General features: G+C 37.4%; 1 protein-coding gene across 1 annotated transcript; it reads right to left on the bottom strand.

The window, feature by feature from the left end:
- Nucleotides 1–10228: 10228 nt before the first annotated feature.
- ZNF658 (zinc finger protein 658) lies at nt 10229–21266 on the bottom strand. The gene is made up of 3 exons (XM_037056233.1): nt 21250–21266; nt 19885–19954; nt 10229–15735 (listed from the first exon to the last, which is right to left on the bottom strand). Exon 3 carries the CDS (start codon nt 15575–15577, stop codon nt 12893–12895), a length of 2685 nt encoding a protein of 894 aa, XP_036912128.1. The 5' UTR covers nt 15578–15735; nt 19885–19954; nt 21250–21266; the 3' UTR covers nt 10229–12892.
- Between the last annotated feature and the right edge of the window lie 400 nt (nt 21267–21666).

Below are 21666 nucleotides of genomic sequence, written 5' to 3'. Positions count from 1 at the left end.
AGTTATTGTCCATGTGTCCTTTATACTTGTTCATGTGAGTCCATCCCCTTTTCCCCTATGATTCTCTCCACTCTCCGCTCTGGACCCTGTCAGCCTGTTCCGTATTTGAGTGTCATTGGTCATATTTTGCTTGCTTGTTTGTTTTGTTGTTTAGATTCCTGTTAAAGGTGAGATCATATGGTATTTGTCTTTCACCGCCTGGCTTATTTCACTCAGCATAATGCTTTCCATTTCCATCCATGATGTTGCAAATTGTAGGAGCTCCTTCTTCTTTTCTGCAGCATAGAATTCCATTGTATAAATGTACCATAGTTTTTTGATCCAGTCACTGACCGATGGGCATCTAGGTTGCTTCCAACTCTTGGCTATCGTAAATTGTGCTGCTATGACCATCGGGGTGCATAGGTTCTTTTGGACTGGTGTTTCAGGGTTCTTAGGATATACTCCTAATAGTGGAATTGCTGGGTCAAAAGCCACGTTCATTTTTAGTGTTCTTAGAAAATTCCATACTGTTTTCCATAGTGGTTGTACCAGTCTGAAATCCCACCAACATCAACTGCTAGCCTTATCAGGGCTCCCTTATGTTTTACTTCCTGTTTCTCCCTTGCTGCCTTTAAGATTCTCTCTTTGTCTTGGAATTTTGCCATTTTAATGATGATGTGTCTTGAAGAGGGCCTCTTTGGGTTTCTTTTGTTTGGGATTCTGTAATTCCTGGATTTGTGTGACTTTTTCTGTCATCAAGTTAGAGAAGGTTTCCATCATTACTTTTTCAAATAGATTTTCTATCACTTGCTCTTCTTCTTCTCCTGGTATCCCTATTATACAGATATTATTACATTTCATATTGTCTTGTATTTTTCTCTTAATCCCTCTTCATTCTTTCTGAGCCTCTTTTCCTTTTCTTGCTCTTTCTGGGTATCTTTTCCTTGTATGTCTTCCAGCTCACTGATCTGAGCTTCTGCTTCATCAGTCCTGCTTTTGATTCCTTCAACTGTTTTATTCATTTCAGATATTGTATTCTTTGTTTCCCCTTCACCCTTGATGATAGTTTCTGTTTCTTTTTCATGTTAATATAGTTTGCAATTATTTCATTGTACTTTCCCCATAGTTTCTGGTAGCTCATTTTGAGCTCATTGAGCTTCCTGATAACCATTGCTTTGAACTCAGTATCTGATAGTTGAGTTGCTTCTATTTCATGTAGCATTCTTTCTGAGGCTTCCTCCTTTCCTTTCATTTGGGGATTGTTTCTTTGTCTTCCCCTTGTTTCAGAGACTCTTGTTGTTAGCCTCAGCTTCTTAAATTGATATGTTCTGACTCCCTGAGTTTATGGTGTGAACTTCTGTGGTGGAATACCTGTGAAATTCAGTGGTGTAGTCTTCTTCGGGTATCCTGGTGTTCACAGCTTCCACTTACTATTTTTTTGTGATGAGTTGGAAGGGGAAGGCAAAATGGTTTAAGACAGTAGGAGAGTATTCTATGATATTTACAGTAGCAGCCAGTAGAGAAGAGAGAGGATATCCCTTGGCTATGTATAGTGTTAACTGTGATCTTGCACCCCACTAGCCACTTTTTAGAAAGAATGGAAAGAAAGTAAGACTCTTGTTGGGGAAGGAAGGACTTTGAGTTAGATCTAGAGAGCAGTGAGGTTGTGGGAAGTCAGATTCTGGGGTAACATGAGAGTAAAGGATAGTAAATAGGTGTAGTGTATGAGAGGATAGAGTTAACCACTACAGTAATAGATTTCAGGAAACTGTGAAGTGGGCTAAGATCTGGGAAGGGTGTTGTATAGTATTTACAGTTGTATGGAACAGCTATTATTTACAATAATATTAGAGCAACAATCATATGACAGAATCTATGAGATCTAGATAACAAGAATAGGGATATAGGACCTTGAGTAGTGTGCTAAAAGAACACAAGTGACACGAAGGACAGTAAATTACTTGTGGGTATTTAAAAAGACAAAAGCAGAAGAAGAAAGGAAGAAGAGACAAAACTGGAAAGAAAGGAAGAATAAATAAAACAAGAAAGGAAAGAAAAGCAAAAGGAATTTGGAGTTAAGCAATAATAAAAATTAAAAAATAATAATAAAAAATACTAAAAAATGAAAAGAAAAAAAAACAAAAAACAACCTCTTGCTGGTTTCAAACTGGCCAGACCAGTTTTTCTGGTCTTGCTGTCTGCAACAGGTTGAGGGGCAATTGGGATCACTGTTCTCTCTTCCTGTTCAGCACTCAGTCGTCATTCAGCCTAGCTCTCCCCAGAGCTAGCCTGGTGCCTTTCTGCAGGGCCTTAGGTGTGGCATCCCGGCCTTCCTCAGAGTGCAGTCTCCCTGGGTTTATGGTTTTGGGCTCTGGGCCTCCTGTGTAGCACCCTCTCTCTGGTTTATGGGTGTGGTCTCTGGGCCTTCCACTGAGCGCAATCTCTCCACCAGTTTCGGGAGCGTGCTAGGCTAGGCCTCCTCTGGTTTCATGGGTTCGTGCACTCTTCACAGGGCTATGCATGGGTGCCTACAGCCCCTGTGTGTTTGCCACTTAGTTCTTATTCCCCTCTCTGCAATTTCAAGCAACTAGGTGTCTCCGGGTGCTACTCAAACCTTGTTTGGTGGGGAGGGAGCAATATACCCAGCTCTCTCCCAAGAATTTGTGTGGCAGTCTTCAGAGTGCACCGGGCCTGGGGCTGCAGCCTCCCTGGTCCCCATGCTGATCCCTGGGCCTTTATTATCCTGAAGCACTCTCCTACTGCCTGGTTTTTCAATGTCTGCTGAAATTTCTGGTCTCCTATTTTTATATATGTTGGGGTACTGTTGGCTGTTTGCTCTGTTCTTAGATTGGCTACGTTTTTCTCCCTTGTGTATGGGAAAATGGAATCCACTCCCTCTTAGCTAGCCGCCATCTTTCCCTCCTCTCTGATAAACTATTGATTAGTTCTAAACTATTTCAAAATGTAATGTCATGGTGGATATAGACATAAATAGAGACTATATTCAAAATATTTAACCCTCAATATGGAATAAGCAACAACCAATGAAAAAGACAGTGATGTGGGGCTGGAGTAGAATGCTAGAGAAATTTAGCTACCTACAGAGTAGAAGGTGATAGAGTCAGGTGAGAAAGGAGTGTAACAGAGTGGCGGGAAGCACTTAAGACTCAGGGAAGAAGCTGTTTACCAACCAGTATGAAGGTGTAATTTTGTACAACTTTTTAGCTGGTACAACCTCACTTTTGTGTGCCAACTAAATATCAGCCCTGGTAATATAGACATTGTTCACACTATTTTATAATTTGGTAAAGGGTTTTACTGGAAATAGATATGAAGTTTTGTCAAATAATTTTTGTGTATTCAGATTGGTTTTTTTTCTCAATCTACTTGTAAGTCTAATTTCAGTGATTTTTGAAGATCAAACCAACCTGGTATTTCTAGGATAAAAACCACTTGTATATGTACTAGCCTTTTTAGTTACATATTGTTGGATTTGATTTGCTAAGATTGTGTAAAGATTTTTTTCATTTATACAAGGTTGGGCAAATAGAGGTTTACAGTTGTTTGTATGGAAAGACAAATAATGCAAATATGAGAATGATAAAATAATAAATAAATAATACAAGAATAAACTGTAAGCCTATTTTTGTACACCCCTGTATTCATGAGGGGTATCAGTCTGCAGTTTTCTTTTCTTTTAATGTTTTTTGGTTATAGAGTCTGGGCAATGCTGGCCCCATAAATTGAGAATAATCACATTTCTTCCAACCTTCTCTTTCGTTACATGTAAGTAGCATTATTTCTTCCTAAATATTTGGTAGAATTTCCCAGTGAGGCCATTCAGACCTAGAATTTTCTTTGTGGGAAGGTTTTAAACTACATATTTAATTTCTTTAATAGATACAGGGCTGGTCTGGCTATTTCTTATTGAATGAAATGAGGCAGTATTGTTTTTTGAGGAATTTGCCCATCCCAGTTATCAAATCTGTAGGCATAATGTGTTTATAATTACATTATTTTTAATACTTGTAGTACCTATTATGTTACTTCTTATTACAGATATGCTACTTTTTACATCATCTTTTCTGATCAGCCTGAGATGTTTATAAACAATATGGAATTTTTCAAAAAAATATTTAGTTACATTACTTTGTTTTTGCTTTTCTGTTTTGTTGATTTCCACACTGATATTTTCTTCGTCAATATGACCCTACCTTACTTTTTTCATTAAATGTATTGAGATGATATTGGTTAACAAAATTATGTTTCAAGTGTACAATTATATATCATCAGTATACTGCACTATGTGCCCACCACCCAAAGTCAAATCTTCCATCACCATATATTTGACTTCCTTTACCCTTTAGTATTCCCCCCACACTCCTTCCCTCTGGTAACCACCATACTGTTGTCTGTTTTTATAAGTTTTTCTTTATTTTATTTGCTCATTTGCTTTTAGCAATTTGTGACAACATAGATACATGTTGACAATATTATGCTAAGCAAAATAAGTCAGACGTCAAGAACCATATGATTTCACTCATATGTGAGACACAGTTATTTTTCACTTCCTTCATTATGCATCCTTTTGGTTATATTGGCTCTTCTTTTTTGTTTTTTAAGACAGAAGCTAAGTTTGTTGACTCAAAATCTTCTACTGCACTGTATTTCCCTCTAAGTACTCAATGAAGGAGATCCCACTAATCTTTTTCTTAATTACCTTATTGTTCAATTACAGTCATCTGTATTTACCCCCCCATTCCTCCCCCAACCCCAGACAAACCCACCTCCCTTCCTTGCTTCCACTCCCTCTGCCCCAGCTTCGTCCACGTGTCCTTTATAGTAGTTCCTGAACACACACCCCCCCATTATCCCCGCAAACCTCCCCTCTGGTTACTGTCAGATTGTTCTTAATTTCAATGTCTCTGATTATATTTTGCTTGTTTTTCTTTTGTTATGTTCCAGTTAAAGGTGAGATCATAAGGTATTTGTCCCTCACCACCTGGCTTATTTCACTTGGCCTAATGCTCTCCAGTTCCATCCATGCTGTTACAAAGGTTAGGAGCTCCTTCTTTCTCTCTGCTGTGTAGTATTCCATTGTGAAAATGTACCATAGTTTTTGACCCACTCATTTACTGATGGGCACTTAGGTTGCATCCAGTACTTGGCTATTATAAATTGTGCTGCTATGAACATTGGATGCATAGGTTCTTATGGATTGGTGTTTCAGGGTTCTTTGTTGGAGAGGATGTGGAGAAAAGGAACCCTAGTGCACTGTTGGTGGAAATGCAGACTGGTGCAGCTACCGTGGAAAACAGTATGGAATTTTCTCAGAAAACTAAAAATGGAATTGCCTGAGCAATTCTATAGTTCCTGAAAACCCTCCCCCCCCCATTATCCCTGCAAACCTTCCCTCTATACTGTCAGATTGTTCTTAATTTCAATGTCTCTGGTTATATCTTGCTTGTTTTTCTTTTGTTATGTTCCAGTTAAAGGTGAGATCATAAGGTATTTGTCCCAGCAATTCCACTACTGAGATCCCACTAATCTTGAAATGCATATATTTTGTTTTCATTTGGCTCAAAATACTTCTTAATTGTTTGACTCTATTTCAACTCATGAGTTATTTATAAGTGTTTTACTTGGTTTTCAAGTTTGTGAAGAAATTTTGGAGATCTTTCTCTTACTAGCTTTTAATTTAACTCCTTAACTCCATTGTTGTTGCACTGAAATATAACCAATCTGATTAAATTTGAGAGAAGTATCCCTTCCACTGTGACAACCAGCACATACATTGATACTGTTGTTCCAAGTAGATTATAAACTCAATAAGACGTACTTCCAATACCTGGTACAGTGTCTGTTATGTATGTGCTTAGTAAGTGCTCATTATTTTAAATATTCAAAGGTCCCACATTTCAAATACCATTACACTGGGGACTAGGGCTTCAAAATATGGATATTGGGGAAATACAAACATTCAGTCTATAGGACAGGGGATGAAAAATGAATTCACATGCAAATCATTCCTACTTTCAACAATTTTCTTTTTCAATAGCAGATCTGGAAATCCCTATAATGGGGCTAAAATTAAAGCCCAAGAGCTCAAAACATTCCAAAACCAGAGACTATGTCTATTACTTTGATTAATGGCAAGAATTCCAAAGGGACTGATCAGATAAACAATCTCCTGTATTTCACCAAGTTGGACCTAACTGTACAAATGTTTTGTTACTTAGTGAGTAGGAGAGCCATATTTCTCAGTACTTATCCAACCCAACCCTATATGACTGGGGATGGCCCAGAGGAAGCCCTGACCATTTCATTGTGCTACCATCACGATCAGTGACTTCAAGAGGAAAGGCTGATTTTTACACTTATGGTAAATGCGGGCATTGTAGATTGTTGTTCAATGGAGGGGAGCCAATAAATGGATGTCATAGATGCAAATAATCTAAGATAGCATTGCTGTCTTAAGAGAGACTTAGAACAAGTGAAAAATATACTCTTAGTTTAGACTCGGATGCCTCTTAGGACAAAAGACTGTGAAAATGTCCTCCACTTTTAATTAAATGAAAAATGAGCAATACAATGGCCAATCTAATGAACATACTTTCAGGATTGATCTATGTCCTCCTTCCTAACCAATAAACAGATCAGAGCTCAGATGATAACTATGTGGAAGAATACCAATGTGGCTTTCTTTTGAGTCCCACTTCACAAAACATTATAATTATGAAACAAAATATGCTTAAAGAAGATTTACACTTAAATGACAGGTTGATTAGAATTCTTAACTATTCATATGTATACCATAAAGTTCAGATAGCTATAGATCAGGGAGGCCCCCCAGAAAGGAAAATGTAAAAAACATAAAACCTGAGACAGTTTGAGCCAGCGTAAGATAGTTTAAATTATACAAGCCCTCACTGGTTACTACAACTCTCCTCAATGTATATGTGTATTTTGATTGTCTATTAGATTATATGTTGTTGAAAGGCAAATGACTGCTGTCAAACAAGAGTGATGGGGTTTTTTTGTAAAAGGCTTTAACCAAAATTCAGGGGGATTAAGTCCAGCATTCCTGGAACAGGCCTGAGCTAAAGTATCTGTACATCACCATTCACTAGTCAAGGACTGAAACACTCATGTTTCTTTGTAACCATGGATCGAAGAAATTCTGGGACAGGGTTTAACACCTTATCAGCAGTGTTTATTAACAGTGCAGTTGGCCTTCAGAGTCCTCTGATGTGGCTGGTTACCTAGCAAGAATATGCCTTCTATATTCTATATGCCATCTATATTCCAGCACAATAGAAGAAACCTCAGCAGTAAACCAATTTGTGGCTTCTGGAGAGTCTTATGCACATGTTTGGTTCTTAGCTGACAGTAAAATCATGTCTGTACAGTGAAGGAAAATGGGAGCTTATGAGTGGCCCTTACCCAAATCCTTTGCTGTGTGGCAGCCTTTGGCTAGGATGCAAAGCACCCTTCTTTCCTAATAAATTGTAAATTTGTAAGTGTTGCCATTTTGGGACCCAAGTCTTCTTTAGGAACTTAACTCCACTTAACTGTCACTGGTAGTGCAGCACATTTCTTGGAATTTGGCAGTTCTACAGTTTTGGCCTTGTGGCCACTTCTCAATGTATAACCTTTTTCTCTCTCATGAGCATTTATCCACAAGGCATGTAAAATCTAGTTCTTTTTTTGTGTGTTGTTTATTCAGTGGTCTCTTTTGTTCCTTCCCTTATTTCCTATGCTTTTTCAGTATGCTTGTTGGTTTCTATTTCTCTTGGATTCACAGTGCACTCTGACCACCAATAATCTTCTTTGGTTCCCTGAGCAGTCTAACAATGAAATCTTAGTTTTGTTTATCACAATAGGGACACAATTACATTCTTCTATCAGAGAAGCATGCCTGCTTTGAAAGCATGTTATCAGTAAAACTGTTTTCCACATGAACTCCAATTAATATAGTTCTCTCTCAGAGGCGTTGCTTTTACAGTTCATATTAGATTTTCATCCACGCTTCTGATTGTACACATTGTATGTGTGCAATAACATATGCCCATGTGTTTTTTGCTTCATTAGTAATTTTTGCTGCTCTATAATCCTTCCCTAGTTTACCTATTAAGCTATTATTTGGGAATGACCACCTCCTCCTAATCTTTTCTCTATCTCATTATCTTCTGCTCATGGCCTATAGGCCCAAACTTAACTTTATAATAATAACGCACCCATTCCTTTTAAAATCTCATTCTAGTGCCATGCAATTTATGAATACTTAAGAAAAAAGACCCGCCCTGGCTGGTGTAGCTCAGTGGATTGAGCGCGGGCCTGCGAACCACACGATCGCGGTTCGATTCCCAGTCAGGGCACATGCCTGGGTTGCAGGCCAGTTCCCAGTGGGGGACACATGAGAGGCAACCATACATTGATATTTCTCTCCTTCTCTCCTTCCCTTCCCCTCTAAGGATAAATAAGTAAAATCTTTAAAAAAAATAAAAGTAAAAATAAGAAAAAAGACCCTATGCAGGCATTTGGCTTTTGATACCCCTCTTACTCTCAAGCCTGACTTATTTGTCCTATCATCATAGATTTTTTAGTTATCATGGCTGGTCATTCTTTGTATCTACTGTTGTTTTCTGGGTTAATGTAATAGCCTCTGGGTTGATTGGCTAAAAAAATGCAAACTTTCAGTCCTTTCATCACTCAGAGTCCAAATTCCAAGGATTAGAAGAGGTTGGTACCACTTCCATAACGAGCTGTAAGGATAAATAAAATCCTGAAGTTAAATCCTGGGGAACAAAGAAAAGGGCAATAATTCATCCATATTCCAATAAACACTAAAAACCAAAATGTGGGAGTATAAACTGGATCAGCTTGAGGGTATTTCTAAAGTCTGGATGTTTTAGGTTTTAAACCTAGTTATATTGTTTCCAAAATGAAAATCACAAACATATGAAAAGGATTTTGAACTTATTTTATGTACAATTTGGTAAACTAATAATTTATTATGGAATTTTTTACCAAGTAGCAAGCATGGACTTACATACATGCTTTTAAATTGGAGGACCCTACCTCAACCAGATGATCAAGCTTAGCATTGTTAGTGATCATTCAGGCCAACAGCATTTGCTATTAATATGATTAGAATGGTATTTTTTTACCTCTGTAATCTTCTTGTAAAATAAACAAATCTGTAACACCAGAGTAAACATAAAAAGATATCAGATACCAAAACTGAGATAGTCTGCAAAACACTTGACAACTACTCCTCAAAACTGTCAAGTTAATCAAAACCATGTAAGGTATGGGACATTGTCACACACCAGAAGAAGCTAAGGAGGAATGAAAATTAAATGTAGTGTATATCCTGGATGAAATTTTGGAATAAACAACACTAGAGAAAAATTAGTGAAATCTAAAAAATAATGTTTTGTTAATGTTACTTATCATCAATGTTACATATTTATCATAGGGAACCAGTCTGCCTGGCAATGGCAAATGTAGCCCATCCTTATCGGAAAACTGACAGGCGCGAGTCAGCACACAGAAGCCAAACCCACAGATTGGCTCTCTCGTGGGGAACCAGGCCTGCATTATTCCTAGGCTGCTTTGAGGCTTGCTCTTGCTAAAACTCCCTTACCCTGAGTTGAAGCAGTAAATGTTTACTGCGTATCTTTAAAGTAACATCCTGAAGTCTGTGCTAATTCTCACAAGGACAGAGTGTAACCAGACCAATCACTCATTGTTCCCTTAAACTTGCAACATTTTTTCCTTTTTAATCTGTAAGAAATAATCAGTAACATCCTTTCCTTTGTTATCTGTAAAAAGTAATCACCTAAAGCAAACCTGAGCATAATGGATGAAAACCTTCTTTACTGTATGCTATTAGAAAGCAATAAAAGCCTGTCCAGGCCAGGGCCAAGGCGCTCTCTCTGAAAGTAGCCCTGCCATCCCTTTTTCTCCACAGGACTCGGTAGTCCATATGAATTTGTTCATTGTATCCACAACATACAGGTCCCACTGGATGAAGTCCACATCCATGTATGACAAATGTACCAGAGTAACAAAAGATATTAAGAAGGGGAACTGTGTGAGGAGTATATAGGAATTATTATTTTAGCTTTTCTTTAAATCCACAACTATTTCAGACTGAAGTTAACTTTTTAAAAATGTAAAGTTCTCCAGGTTAGATAATTTCCACTAGCTTTCTATAAATCAATAGGTTTTTTTTAAAAAAAATCAAGCGTGTAGAAAAGAGATGTCTTTTCACTCATTTCCCTTTTGGCACCATGCAATTAAGTTCACATTACATCAAAATGTCAGACTGGGGAGAGGCAAGCACATTCTTTTAGCTTTTGCAACTCTCCTGCCACCAGGAGTACTGATCAAGTCTCTGCTGTGATAGTCCTAGTAGTACTATGATATAGCCTTATCTAATGGTGACCTTTTACTCCTGGCCCTTTTCTGTGGCAGTAATGCCGCTAAGGTAAGCAATTAGCTGGTATCAAAGAAATATCTGTTCTCCAATCAATGCTGGAAATATACCATTAATTTCCTTCACAGAGTATCAATATAAGATAGGGAACAGAGGATTTACTCAGGTAATCAACTAATTTGTTGTCCACATACTCAATCTATCAGATTGCACTTTCAGAAAGCAACAAGCCCACAGTTGACATTTTTAGTGTTCTAAGTTTTTAAAATTCTTTAAGTAAGAATCTCACTTACTTCCTTCTCTGTGCTAACCAAATCATGTAACCTGAAATTATGGCGGATCTTCCAAATATTCTGTTGGCTAAGACTTACACTATACTGCTTCCCCAAGAGAATTTTTTTCTTTTTCTAATACCAATGTGATGCTCCTGACAGGAAAGTAGCCCTGATTTCATTCCAACTCTAAAATCTGCTTTCCAAGCAGTATAGAAATTAACTAGTTTGCAATGCTGCAGTATCATGGGGTTGGGAAAAGATCCTATACAGGATGCTCAGGGTACAGACATACAAGAGAGCTGACTTGATTTATAATTAGTGCAAAATGAACCACTAAAATGACATAAAATGAAGTCCAAAAGAGCATATAAGCATCAACATTCACCACATACACAAAGAATCCTTGAGAAATCTTATGGTCATAGAAAAACAGGGCCAGACCAATATTCAGACATACCAGATAGGCAAAACTTTAACATCATCAAGCTGAGAGAAGCCAACAGAAGCAGCATGTCGATGGTCACTCAAAAAAGAAAAGTGAACAGGTCACAGCAGGCTTGGTGACTGCCTTCTACTGTTACATAGACTCACATAGGTACCACACAGCTCAGAAACTATTCACAAACATTTATTGATGTTGTCTACAGAATTCAAGTTATTCTTCCATCTTTAAAATTTCTACAGTGAGTTTGTGCATAGATACACTCATATATTTTCTATCAAACTTATAAACAAATTTTAGTACATCAGCTCTGGTTGAAGATTTTACCTACAATTCTGGAACCGATACACTTCCTTAGAAAATAATTATATGATACAAATTCAATGTGTTAAAATGTCATTTATCAAAATATATTTTAGTCTAATATTTTTTGATGTTTGATGAAGTTCACTTGGAAGTAAAGGCTTTTGTGGATTTCCCTGAGATTTCTCACTTTTATGGTCATCTGCTCCTTTAGGACATTGACAGAAGCTGCCTTCATCATGTGAATGATGTCTCTGATGTACTCGTTCAATTTTGATAGGTTTTCTAATATTCATTATATTTATATGGTTGGTGAACCCAGGAAGGGCAAAAGGACAACGAGACTCAAATAAACAAATAAAATAAAAATAAACGGCAGAGTCTAGCAGCCATTTCTGCCCAGTGGTCTCTCACACAAACTACACTGCATAGAGACCTGCCTGCCTGCACTGTTTCTGCCATCTGAGCAAACCCTTACAAAGGTTTCCTAGAATCCTACTTCAATCAGTGGGGCCGAGGCTTTCCCTATCCAATCAGAGCAGCTCTATTCTGACCAATAGGGTGGTGGCTTTGCACGAAACTGAGTATCTGGACTCATTTGCATGAGGACCAACGAGGGACCAGGGGCAGGAACTTATATCCACATTAGCCAGCTTCCCTCTGGCTTAGAGGGCACTTTCCACCAAAGAATGAAGATTGCATTTCCTGGCTAACACTGAAACATCGAAGGTATCTCTCTGGTGCAAAATGGAGAAGGTTGGCGTGGAGTGGAGCAAAGCAGAACAGACCAGCAGACCACTGTGGGGCAGACTGGAGATGCCTAGCCAAAGAAGGGCCTGGCCCCATGGCAGCCTCACAGCCAGGCTATTTTCACATCTATGCTGCTGCATAACTGAGCTGTTCCACAGCAGTGTTGTCTTCACAGCCACATTGTATTATCACTTGCACTGAATACAGTTTCCTTCTTCACCACATCCCAAATTGAGGATTGCTGCTGCACTAAATTGACACCAACAACGCAGTTTGCTAAATTGTATGATTTAACTAGTAGACCAAAATCTGTAAGAACTCAACATAGTACAAATTTAATTCCTGTTTAAAAAGAAAAAAAAAATGGGAAAGACCTGTTAGTGGAGAATTGTTTCAGTTATTCAGATTCTAAGTTCTTTCAGTTTGTGCTCTATACAGAGCACCTGAGTCTACCATGGAAATTTCTCCACTCCAGTATTAACACAGAATAGGAAGAATGTAAGGTGACTCTTTAAAGCCAAACTTAGCTGAAATGTAATAGTGTCATTTCATGACCAGCCCCACCCAGATGAAGGACAAAGAGATTTAGACAAGCTTGTGCCTACTAGAAAAGGAAATGTGGTGTTTTTTTAAAGACAAAATTTGCAGTCTATGTAACATGAACTTATCTACTGTGTTACCTAATAATAGGCTTCTTTAGGACTTACCAAATTCATGACATGAAAGAGTTTTATCTCTGGTGTGCATTCTGTTGTGATGTACCTGAAGAGCTGCCCTACGGACAAAAGTTTTCTCACATTCATCACATTCATATGGTTTCTCCCCTGTGTGAATTCTTTGGTGTATTCTGAGAGTTGAATTTTGGGCAAAAGCTTTCCCACATTCATTACACCCATAAGGTTTCTCCCCTGTGTGAATTCTCTGGTGTGCACTAAGGTGCGACTTCTGTAAGAAAGTTTTCTTACATTCTTTACACTCATAGGATTTTACACCTGTATGAATTCTCTGATGTACTCTGAGGGTCGAATTATGGGCAAAAAGTTTCCCACATATATTGCATTCATAGGGCTTCTCCCCTGTATGAATTCTCTGATGTGCATTAACATATGACTTCTGGGAAAAAGTTTTTCCACATTCATTACATTCATAGGGTTTCTCTCCTGCACGAGTCCTCTGATGTGCTCTGAGGTGTAAGGTCTTGGAGAAAGTTTTCCCACATTCATTACATTTGTAAGGCTTCTCCCCTGTGTGAATTCTCTGATGTGCCCTGAAGGCTGAATTATCTCCAAAAGTCTTCCCACATTCATTACATTCATAAGGTTTCTCACCTGTGTGAATTCTCTGATGTGCACAGAGGTGTGTCTTCTGGGAAAAAGTTTTCCCACATTCGTTACATTCATAGGGTTTCTCTCCTGTGTGAATTCTTTGATGGACTATGAGGGCTGCTTTATAAACAAAGGTTTTCCCACATTCTTTACATTCAAAAGGTTTTTCCCCTTTGTGAACTCTCTCATGTCCACTGTAGTATGATTTCTTGGGGAAGGTTTTCCCACATTTGTTACATCCATAGGGTTTCTCATCTGGATGAATTCGCTGATGTGTACTGAGGTGTGTCTCCTGAGAAAACGTTTTCCCACATTCATTACATTCATACAGTTTCTCCCCAGTGTGAATTCTCTGATGTGCTCTAAGGGTTGAATTATGTGTGAAAGTTTTTTCACAGCCATTACATTCATAGGGCTTCTCTCTTGTGTGAATCCTTTGGTGTGCTCTGAGGGCTGAATTATGGGCAAAGGATCTCCCACAATCATTACATTCATAAGGTTTCTCTCCTGTATGAATTCTCTGATGTGATCTGAGACCAAATATATGGGCAAAAGACCTCCCACATTTGTTACACTCATACGGTTTCTCCCCTGTGTGGATTCTCTGATGTGTCCTGAGAGTTGAATTATCAGCAAAAGTTTTCCCACATTCATTACACCCATACTGTTTCTCCCCTATACGAATTCTCTGATGTGCATTGAAGTGTGTCTTATTAGAGAAATTTTTCCCATATGTAATACATTCGTAGGTTTTTTTGCCTGTGTGAATTTTCTGATGTGCTCTGAGATGTGGTGTCTTGGAGAAAGTTTTCCCACATTCAGTGCATTCATATGGTTTATCCTCTGTGTGACTTCTCTGATATTCTTTGTATTGTGCTATCCTGGAGAATGAGTTCCCATATCCATTACTTTGATAGAGTTTAATCTGTGTGTGTGTTCTCTGGCGTACTAAGAGTGCAGACTTCTTATAAAACTTCCCAAATCCATTGTTCTCATAAAATTTTTCCTTTTGGTGAACTGTCAGATGTTCACTGAGGTATGACAACTGACAGAAAGTTTTCCCATATTCATTACATTCATGGAGATTCACCCCCATATGAGCACCAGGATAATGACTAATGTGTGAATTTGAACAAAAGGATTTCCTGCATTCCTCACATTCATAAGTTTTCTCCTCTGAGTGGGTCCTCTGATGGTAAATGAGATGTGCTTTCTGGTATAAGAATTTACTGCATTCATCACTTTCAAATGACTTCTTAACTGTGTCACTTCTGTGATGTACACTGAGGAGTGAGTTTTGATGTAAAGATTTCCCATGTTTACAACATTGGTAGAATTTCTCTTCTGTCTGAGTTCTCTGATGTATTGTAAGGTCTAAGTTCTGGTAGGAGGAATTTGTACATGCACCAAAAACACAGGGTTTATCACCAGTTTGTATCTTCTGATATACTAGATGGGCTGAGTTTTGGCTCAAGTTTTCTTCACATTTACTGCTTTCAAAAGAACCCTGTCCTCTAACAGTTTCCTGAGGCTGAATGAGGGGTGAAATCCTGTTGAAGTTATTTCCAGTTTCATTAAATTCACCGTGTGCCAGAGCCATGTGAACTTTATTGTATTCCACAATGATGGTTTTGCCACATTCATTAAGATCAAAGCATTTTTCCCTTGTGCCACTTCTTATGTGGTTAAATGGAGTTGCCTTATCACAGTCTTTCCCAAATTCATCATCCTTACAGGATTCCTGTCCTATGAGAGAACTCTTGGCAGTAACACAGACAGCAATGTCATTATGTAGAACTTTTCCAAATTCATTACATTCAAAAGGTTGCTCCAGAGTTTGAAATTTCTGATGACCTTTCTTATGACTGAGAGCTTTCACATTTTTATATTTGTAAGACCTCTCTCCAGTATGGGTTTTCTTATGTTTAACATCAAACTGTAACTTTTCACATATATTTATATTATCAGTCTTCTTTCTTGAATAGTTCTTATCACTAATAATTAAGTCAGAAACAAGTGGTAAATTTATTCTACATGAGTCACATTTATAAGGCATTTTTCCTGAAAAATCTGTAGTTATTTCCAGATTAATGGGTTTTCCTAAAATTTTCTGTCCTTCACTCAATATTTTGTTATCAATGAATATTACTTGCCACAGAGGTTTCTCTTGTTTTTCCTGGTTCTCTTCTATATGAAGATCAACTTCGCAATATCCTAAAATGAGAAAAATTGAAAACATCTTACATTTCTTATTGAGAGGAGTTTAATGTTATGCATTGTATCGTTTCTGGTCATATTTCCAAAGATTAACAACTCATGAATACAGACAGAAAGACAGACACACACTCTCTCTCGGCTCATCCAAGTTGTCTAAAGAAAAAACAAAACAGGTATTATTTACAGTGATAACCAAGATGTACCAGGCCCATTCTTCCAGGTCTGTCCCCCCTGTGGCAATTAAAAATCCCTGGGGGAAAAGATGTTACAAGATAAAAAGAAGTTAGGCTTTGACCCTTAAAAATTGTTATGACAGATAATTCCCAGATTTTCTTTCTGTTTCCCATATGTTTTATATGAGTTGTTGGATTGCTGGAGAAGCCTGCAGTCAAAAGTGAATAATAGGCAAAGACAAAAGAGTGCCAACCTGTACCTAAGGGCTAAGGAAAAGCTTTAGGCAATATTCATCATACTCAAGCCTCCCCCACCCCCTAAGAAAAAAGGAGGAAAAAAATCCCATTTCTTTATAGTCCGAATGCAGATATAAAGCATTTGGACATTTCCCTCCATGAGCCAAACCAAGAGTTCACAGGAAAGATCAGACAGTATTTTGAGAAATTTCCATCAATAAGATATTTTGGGAGATGGAAGCAGCAGCCACTGCCAAAATTCCACCTAGAACCATATTCCTATCTATTCTATAAAACCTAGGTGGGCAAGAGCAACAAATGTGTTGGCTCAAGGTATTGGTGGCCAACTCAAAACAAGCAGGAGGAAAAAAAGAGAAAACAAGAAGCACAGAAAAAAGGAGCAGGGGACAGGAATACACTGTAGCCCAATAGCACAGCTAGGAGAGATGAAGCAGCACTACTTCAAAAGCATACTATAAGATGAAGTATGCTTTTGATGGTAAAAAGCATACCCTCAAAACCCATACACAAAAAACTAAAAAGCAGCTTAATTCACCTTATTCTCAAATGTACACAAGCACTTGTCGAGACAGACTACATTACAGGCTATAAGACGAATCTTTATAAATATAAAAGAAGTCATATAAAGTATGATCTCAAGCCAAAGAAAAACGGTACTAGAAATTAATAATACAATATTATTTTGAAAAGTATATTTATAAATTAATATGCTTATAATTAGACCATGGGTCAAAGAGGATGTCTCACAGAAAATTAAGGTATTTTGAAGTGAATGAAAAGGAAGACAGTTCAAAACATGGATATTTGTAGGATATAGTTATAGTAGTACTAAGAGATAAATTCATAGCTTAAAATTTTTATATTACAAAAAAATTTTAAACCCACCAATCAGTTACCTAAACTCCCACTTTAAGAAACTATACATGAGGGGGGTGGAAATGGGAGGGGGAAGGATGGGTGGGTGGGCTAGGATGGGAGTAAAAGACAGAAAACTGTACTTGAATAACAATTAAAATAACCTTTTTTTTAAAAAAAGAAACTATACAAAGAGAAGGTAAATCTAAAAAAGAATAAAATAATAAAAGTTAGAAAATACAATGAAATTGAAAATAACAAAAAAAAATCAATCAAACCAAAGCTTAATTCTTTGAAAAGATTTTTAACGATAAAAACCAACTGAGGAAAACAAGACACATTATTGATATCAAAAATAAGTGCAAGAGAAGATATAACTACAGATACAGCAGACATTAAAGATAATACAAAAGTACTGAACTTGTATGCCCATAAATTTGACAATCTACATAAAATGGATCAATTTCTTCCTTTTAAAAAAGATTTTATTTATTTACTTTTAGAGAGAAGGAATGGGAGGGAGAAAGAAAGGGAGAGAAACAGCAGTGTGTGAGATACATGGCTCTGTTGCCTCTCACACACCCCCAACCAGGAACCTAGCCTACAACCCAGGCATTTGCCCTAACCAGGAATCAAACCGTGACCTTTCTGTTCATAAGCCAGCACTCAGTCCACTGAGCCACACCAGCCAGGGAAAAATGGACCAATTTCTTGAAAACAAAAACTACCAAACTCACCATGAAGAAATAAAAAACCTAAATAAATCTATTTAAGAAATCTAATACATGGTGAAAAAACATGTAGCTCGAAAAAACAGTTCCAGGAACTGATGGTATTAACTAGTGAATTCTACCAAATATTTAAAGAAATAATACCAAGTTAACATAATCTCTTCAAGAAAATACAAGATATGGAAATATTTCCTAAATCATTTTATGAGGTCTGTGTCATCCTCATAGCAAAACCAAGCAAAGACTTTCAAGAAAAGAAACCTACAGACCAATATTTCTTATGTCATAAATGTAAAAACACTGAAAAATAGTAGCTAATAAATCAAGACCAAGTAAAATTTCTCCCAAGAACACAAACTGTTGCAATATTCAAAAATCATATTGTCTAAATAATCAATATCACACAACCACATCAATTAAAGTAAAATATTTCACTAAATTCAAAATCCACTCATTAACCTAATATAAGAGGAATCTATTTAAAAAGTATATAGTTAACATCATACTTAATAAAGACTGAATGCTTTCATCCTAAGATTAGGGGTGGGGAAAAGGTATTTACTCTCAAAAGTCAACAGCTTTGGAAGTAGAAAAAGGTATTGGCTTCTACTCAAGATTGTAAAGGAAGTTCCAATCAATGCATGAGGCTTGAATGAAAATAAAAGATACAGAGTAAGTCTACACAGGAAAATTACAAAAAGAGCTTTAAAAAAATCTCCTTGAGATAATAGGTGTTTTCAGCAAATGCAAAATACAAAGCCAATATACAAAAGCTGGTAATACACAAATAATACTTAACTAGAATTTGAAATCAGATACACAACATAATTTACCATTGTACTAATACCCCCCCCCCCACATACACACACAAACTGGTATCTGTGGGCTGAAAACTAATGAAATAAATCCTAAATAGAGATGTAAATGTTATTTATAGATTAGAATACTCTGTATCATATACATGTCAATTCTCTTTAAATTGATCTAGAGATTTAATGCAATCCAAGCTGAAATGCCAGCATGCTTTTTTAAAGATATCAAGAAGTGGACTTCTGGCCAAGATGGAGGCATAGGTAGACACACTGCCTCCTCACATCCAAAAGCAGGACAACAACAAATTTAAACACAAAACAACCACAACTTCCAGAAAATCAAACTGAATGGAAGTCCAACAATCAAGGAGTTGAAGAAGAAACATTCATCCAGACCGGGAGGAGAGGAGGAAAGAGGCAGCTGGGCAGAGGGGACTTGCAGCAAGGCAGTGGCTGGAGGACTGGGGAGGGCAAGGTAACTGGTGAACTAGATAAGGCAGCAGCTGGGAAAGTGGGTGGTCCCACATTTGTGTGCAGATAAACAGGGAGGAACAACTATGGAGGGAGACAGACCACACAACCCAGGGTTCCAGTGTGGGGAAATAAAGCCTCAAAACCTCTGACTGGAAAAACACATGAGGGTTGAGGTGGCAGGAGAAACTCCCAGCCTCACAGGAAATTTCGATGGAGAGACCCACAGGGTCCTAGAACATACACAAAACCACCCACCTGGGAATCAGCACTAGAAGGGCCCAATGTGCTTGCAGGTAGCAACATAAGTGACCAAAAGCCAACAGAGAGCTGACCAAGCAGCATTGTCCCCTCTCTGACCCCTTCACCACATATGGTGCCACAACAAAGTGACATGGTTACCCTGTCCTGGTGACCACCTAAGGCTCCGTCCCTTACTTTGAAATACACACGTGGAGACAAAAAAATGAAAGACCAGATCGAAGTTCCATAAAAAATACAACTACATGACACAGAGACAGCCAACCTGTCAGATGCACAGTTCAAAACACTGGTAATCAGGATGCTCACAGAATAGTTCAGTATGGTTGCAAAACAGAGGAAAAAGTGAAAGCTATGAAAATTGAAATAAAGGAAAAGGTACAGGGAACCAAGAGTGATGGGGAGGAAACCGCAACTCAAATCAATGATTTGGACCAGAGGGAAGAAATAAACAGTCAACCAGAACAGAATGAAGAAATAAGAATTCAAAAAAATGAGGAGAGGCTTAGGAACCTATACTGGCCACATTAATACTGGCCAGGGGTAAAAGAGATCAGGCTCCCACCAGCCTTCTGTAATACTAACCGCCCTGTGCTTTATCAGGTGCCAGTGTACGTAGTTCATCTTCATTCTTCTTTCCATCTGTACTTAGTGAGTAAGAAGGAAGGAACATATTTACTACAACATTCCTCTGGTTAATGCTTTTTATAACTTATTAACTCCTTCCCTAAGCACAGTCATGAACATATTTTCCTTGTCATCATTTAGAGTATTTCTACTTTTGCTTTGAAAATCAGGTTTAAGCCATCTAAATCCTACTTTTTGTTTTGATCCATATGCTTACTTCAGGATCCTTTCCCCACTGTTCTGTGGGGACAGTGCCATCTGCCAAAAACCAATTGTCTATAAAGCATGTTTTTCCTTGAGCTCTCTTTCACTAATTTATTAAACTATGTCAAAGCCCACCCCAACCCCTCCCACTGCGTATCACTTAACTACTCAGAGCTTTACACATATCCTTGACATCTGGTAGAGCAAGTCCTCCCACATCACTCTATGAATGGGATTTGGGTTTGATATTAAATCTTTATTAAAAATTTCCACTTGAACTTTTACATAAAATTTCACTATCTTTTCCTTTGTCTTTGTTAGGATTAGCTAAAGTTTCATCCACTTTATTGTTTTATTTCTCAGTTTTCCAGTTTATTACTACTTTCATTACTATATTCTTATTATTGTTCTTAGGTAATTAATTAATAGAATATTTACCTCTGTTCACTAACTTACCTGTATCCTAAGGTTTCTAATATGTGCATTTACTTTTAGTATTTTATAAGTGTCATGCAATTTTGGATTTCATTTCTTTTTATACATTACTTAGAAGAAACACTTTTTAAAATTTCCATATCAATGTTTTTGTTTACTCATTTTACCATTAACATCTACATTTATTAAATAAACTATGTTGAGAGAATATTATTTGTGATGATTCTAACTTGGTGAATTTATTGGTGCTTTCTTTTTAGACTAAAACTATATTTATACTACCTTATGATTATTTGATGGGAACCTGAAAGGCATGTCCTTTGATTTCAGCATACTTACACACAAATAGATGGTTCACTTTAATACATATATCATTTATATCCAATACTGGCATAGTTATTTAATGTCTACAGTGTTTATTATTTTATCAGATGAGGTACAGAAGGTCCTCAAATAACTTCCTTTCATTAAATGTCATTTCATTATAAACTAATGAGAAAAAAATCGATTCTGGGCCAGGGCCACTGTTGTGAGCAGTTGGTATATTCTCCTCCATCTGTGCAGTTTTCTCAGGGTATTCTGGTTTTCTTTCACATCCTAAGATGTGCATATTAGGTGAACTGAAGTGTCTACACTGCCCCCAGTTAGTGTGGTGTGTGAGTACACCCTACGATGGCATCTCACCTTAAGCTGCCTGGTTAAGTTTCAGCCACCTGCAACAGTGAACTGGAATAAACAGGCTGAAAAACAATAATTAATTTTTCTTAAATGTATGTACAGCTCACATATCAATGTTTAATACAGGAAGTATTTTAGAACTTTATTTAGAGTTTGGTAATGTTTTTGCTGTAGGAATTTAACTCTTGTTTATATCAATTAGCCTATAATAAAGGTGGTTTCATTTCAGGTCATTACACTTAAAACCAGTTTCCAAAAACCTACCAACAATGTTAATAAAGACTTACTGTACAACATGATCTCCTAACCCAAGTGAATTTTATGTTTTTAGATGTCTATTTGGGGTTTTATGATCAGTCACTCAAATGCTTAAAGGTTTACATCAACCTGTGCTCTCGCACAAGAGGGCCTTCTTTTAAGTTA

Source organism: Sturnira hondurensis, unplaced genomic scaffold (assembly GCF_014824575.4).
Source record: "Sturnira hondurensis isolate 20B ecotype Veracruz unplaced genomic scaffold, ASM1482457v3 Scaffold0008860, whole genome shotgun sequence".
NCBI lineage: Eukaryota > Metazoa > Chordata > Mammalia > Chiroptera > Phyllostomidae > Sturnira > Sturnira hondurensis.
Note: the sequence above shows the minus strand (reverse complement) of the source record. Positions and strands in the feature narration are given on the sequence as shown.

What these genes read in the sequence shown, in the direction of transcription:
- ZNF658 (XM_037056233.1), bottom strand. Translation starts at nt 15,577, where the DNA reads ATGCCTTATAAATGTGACTCATGTAGAATAAATTTACCACTTGTTTCT.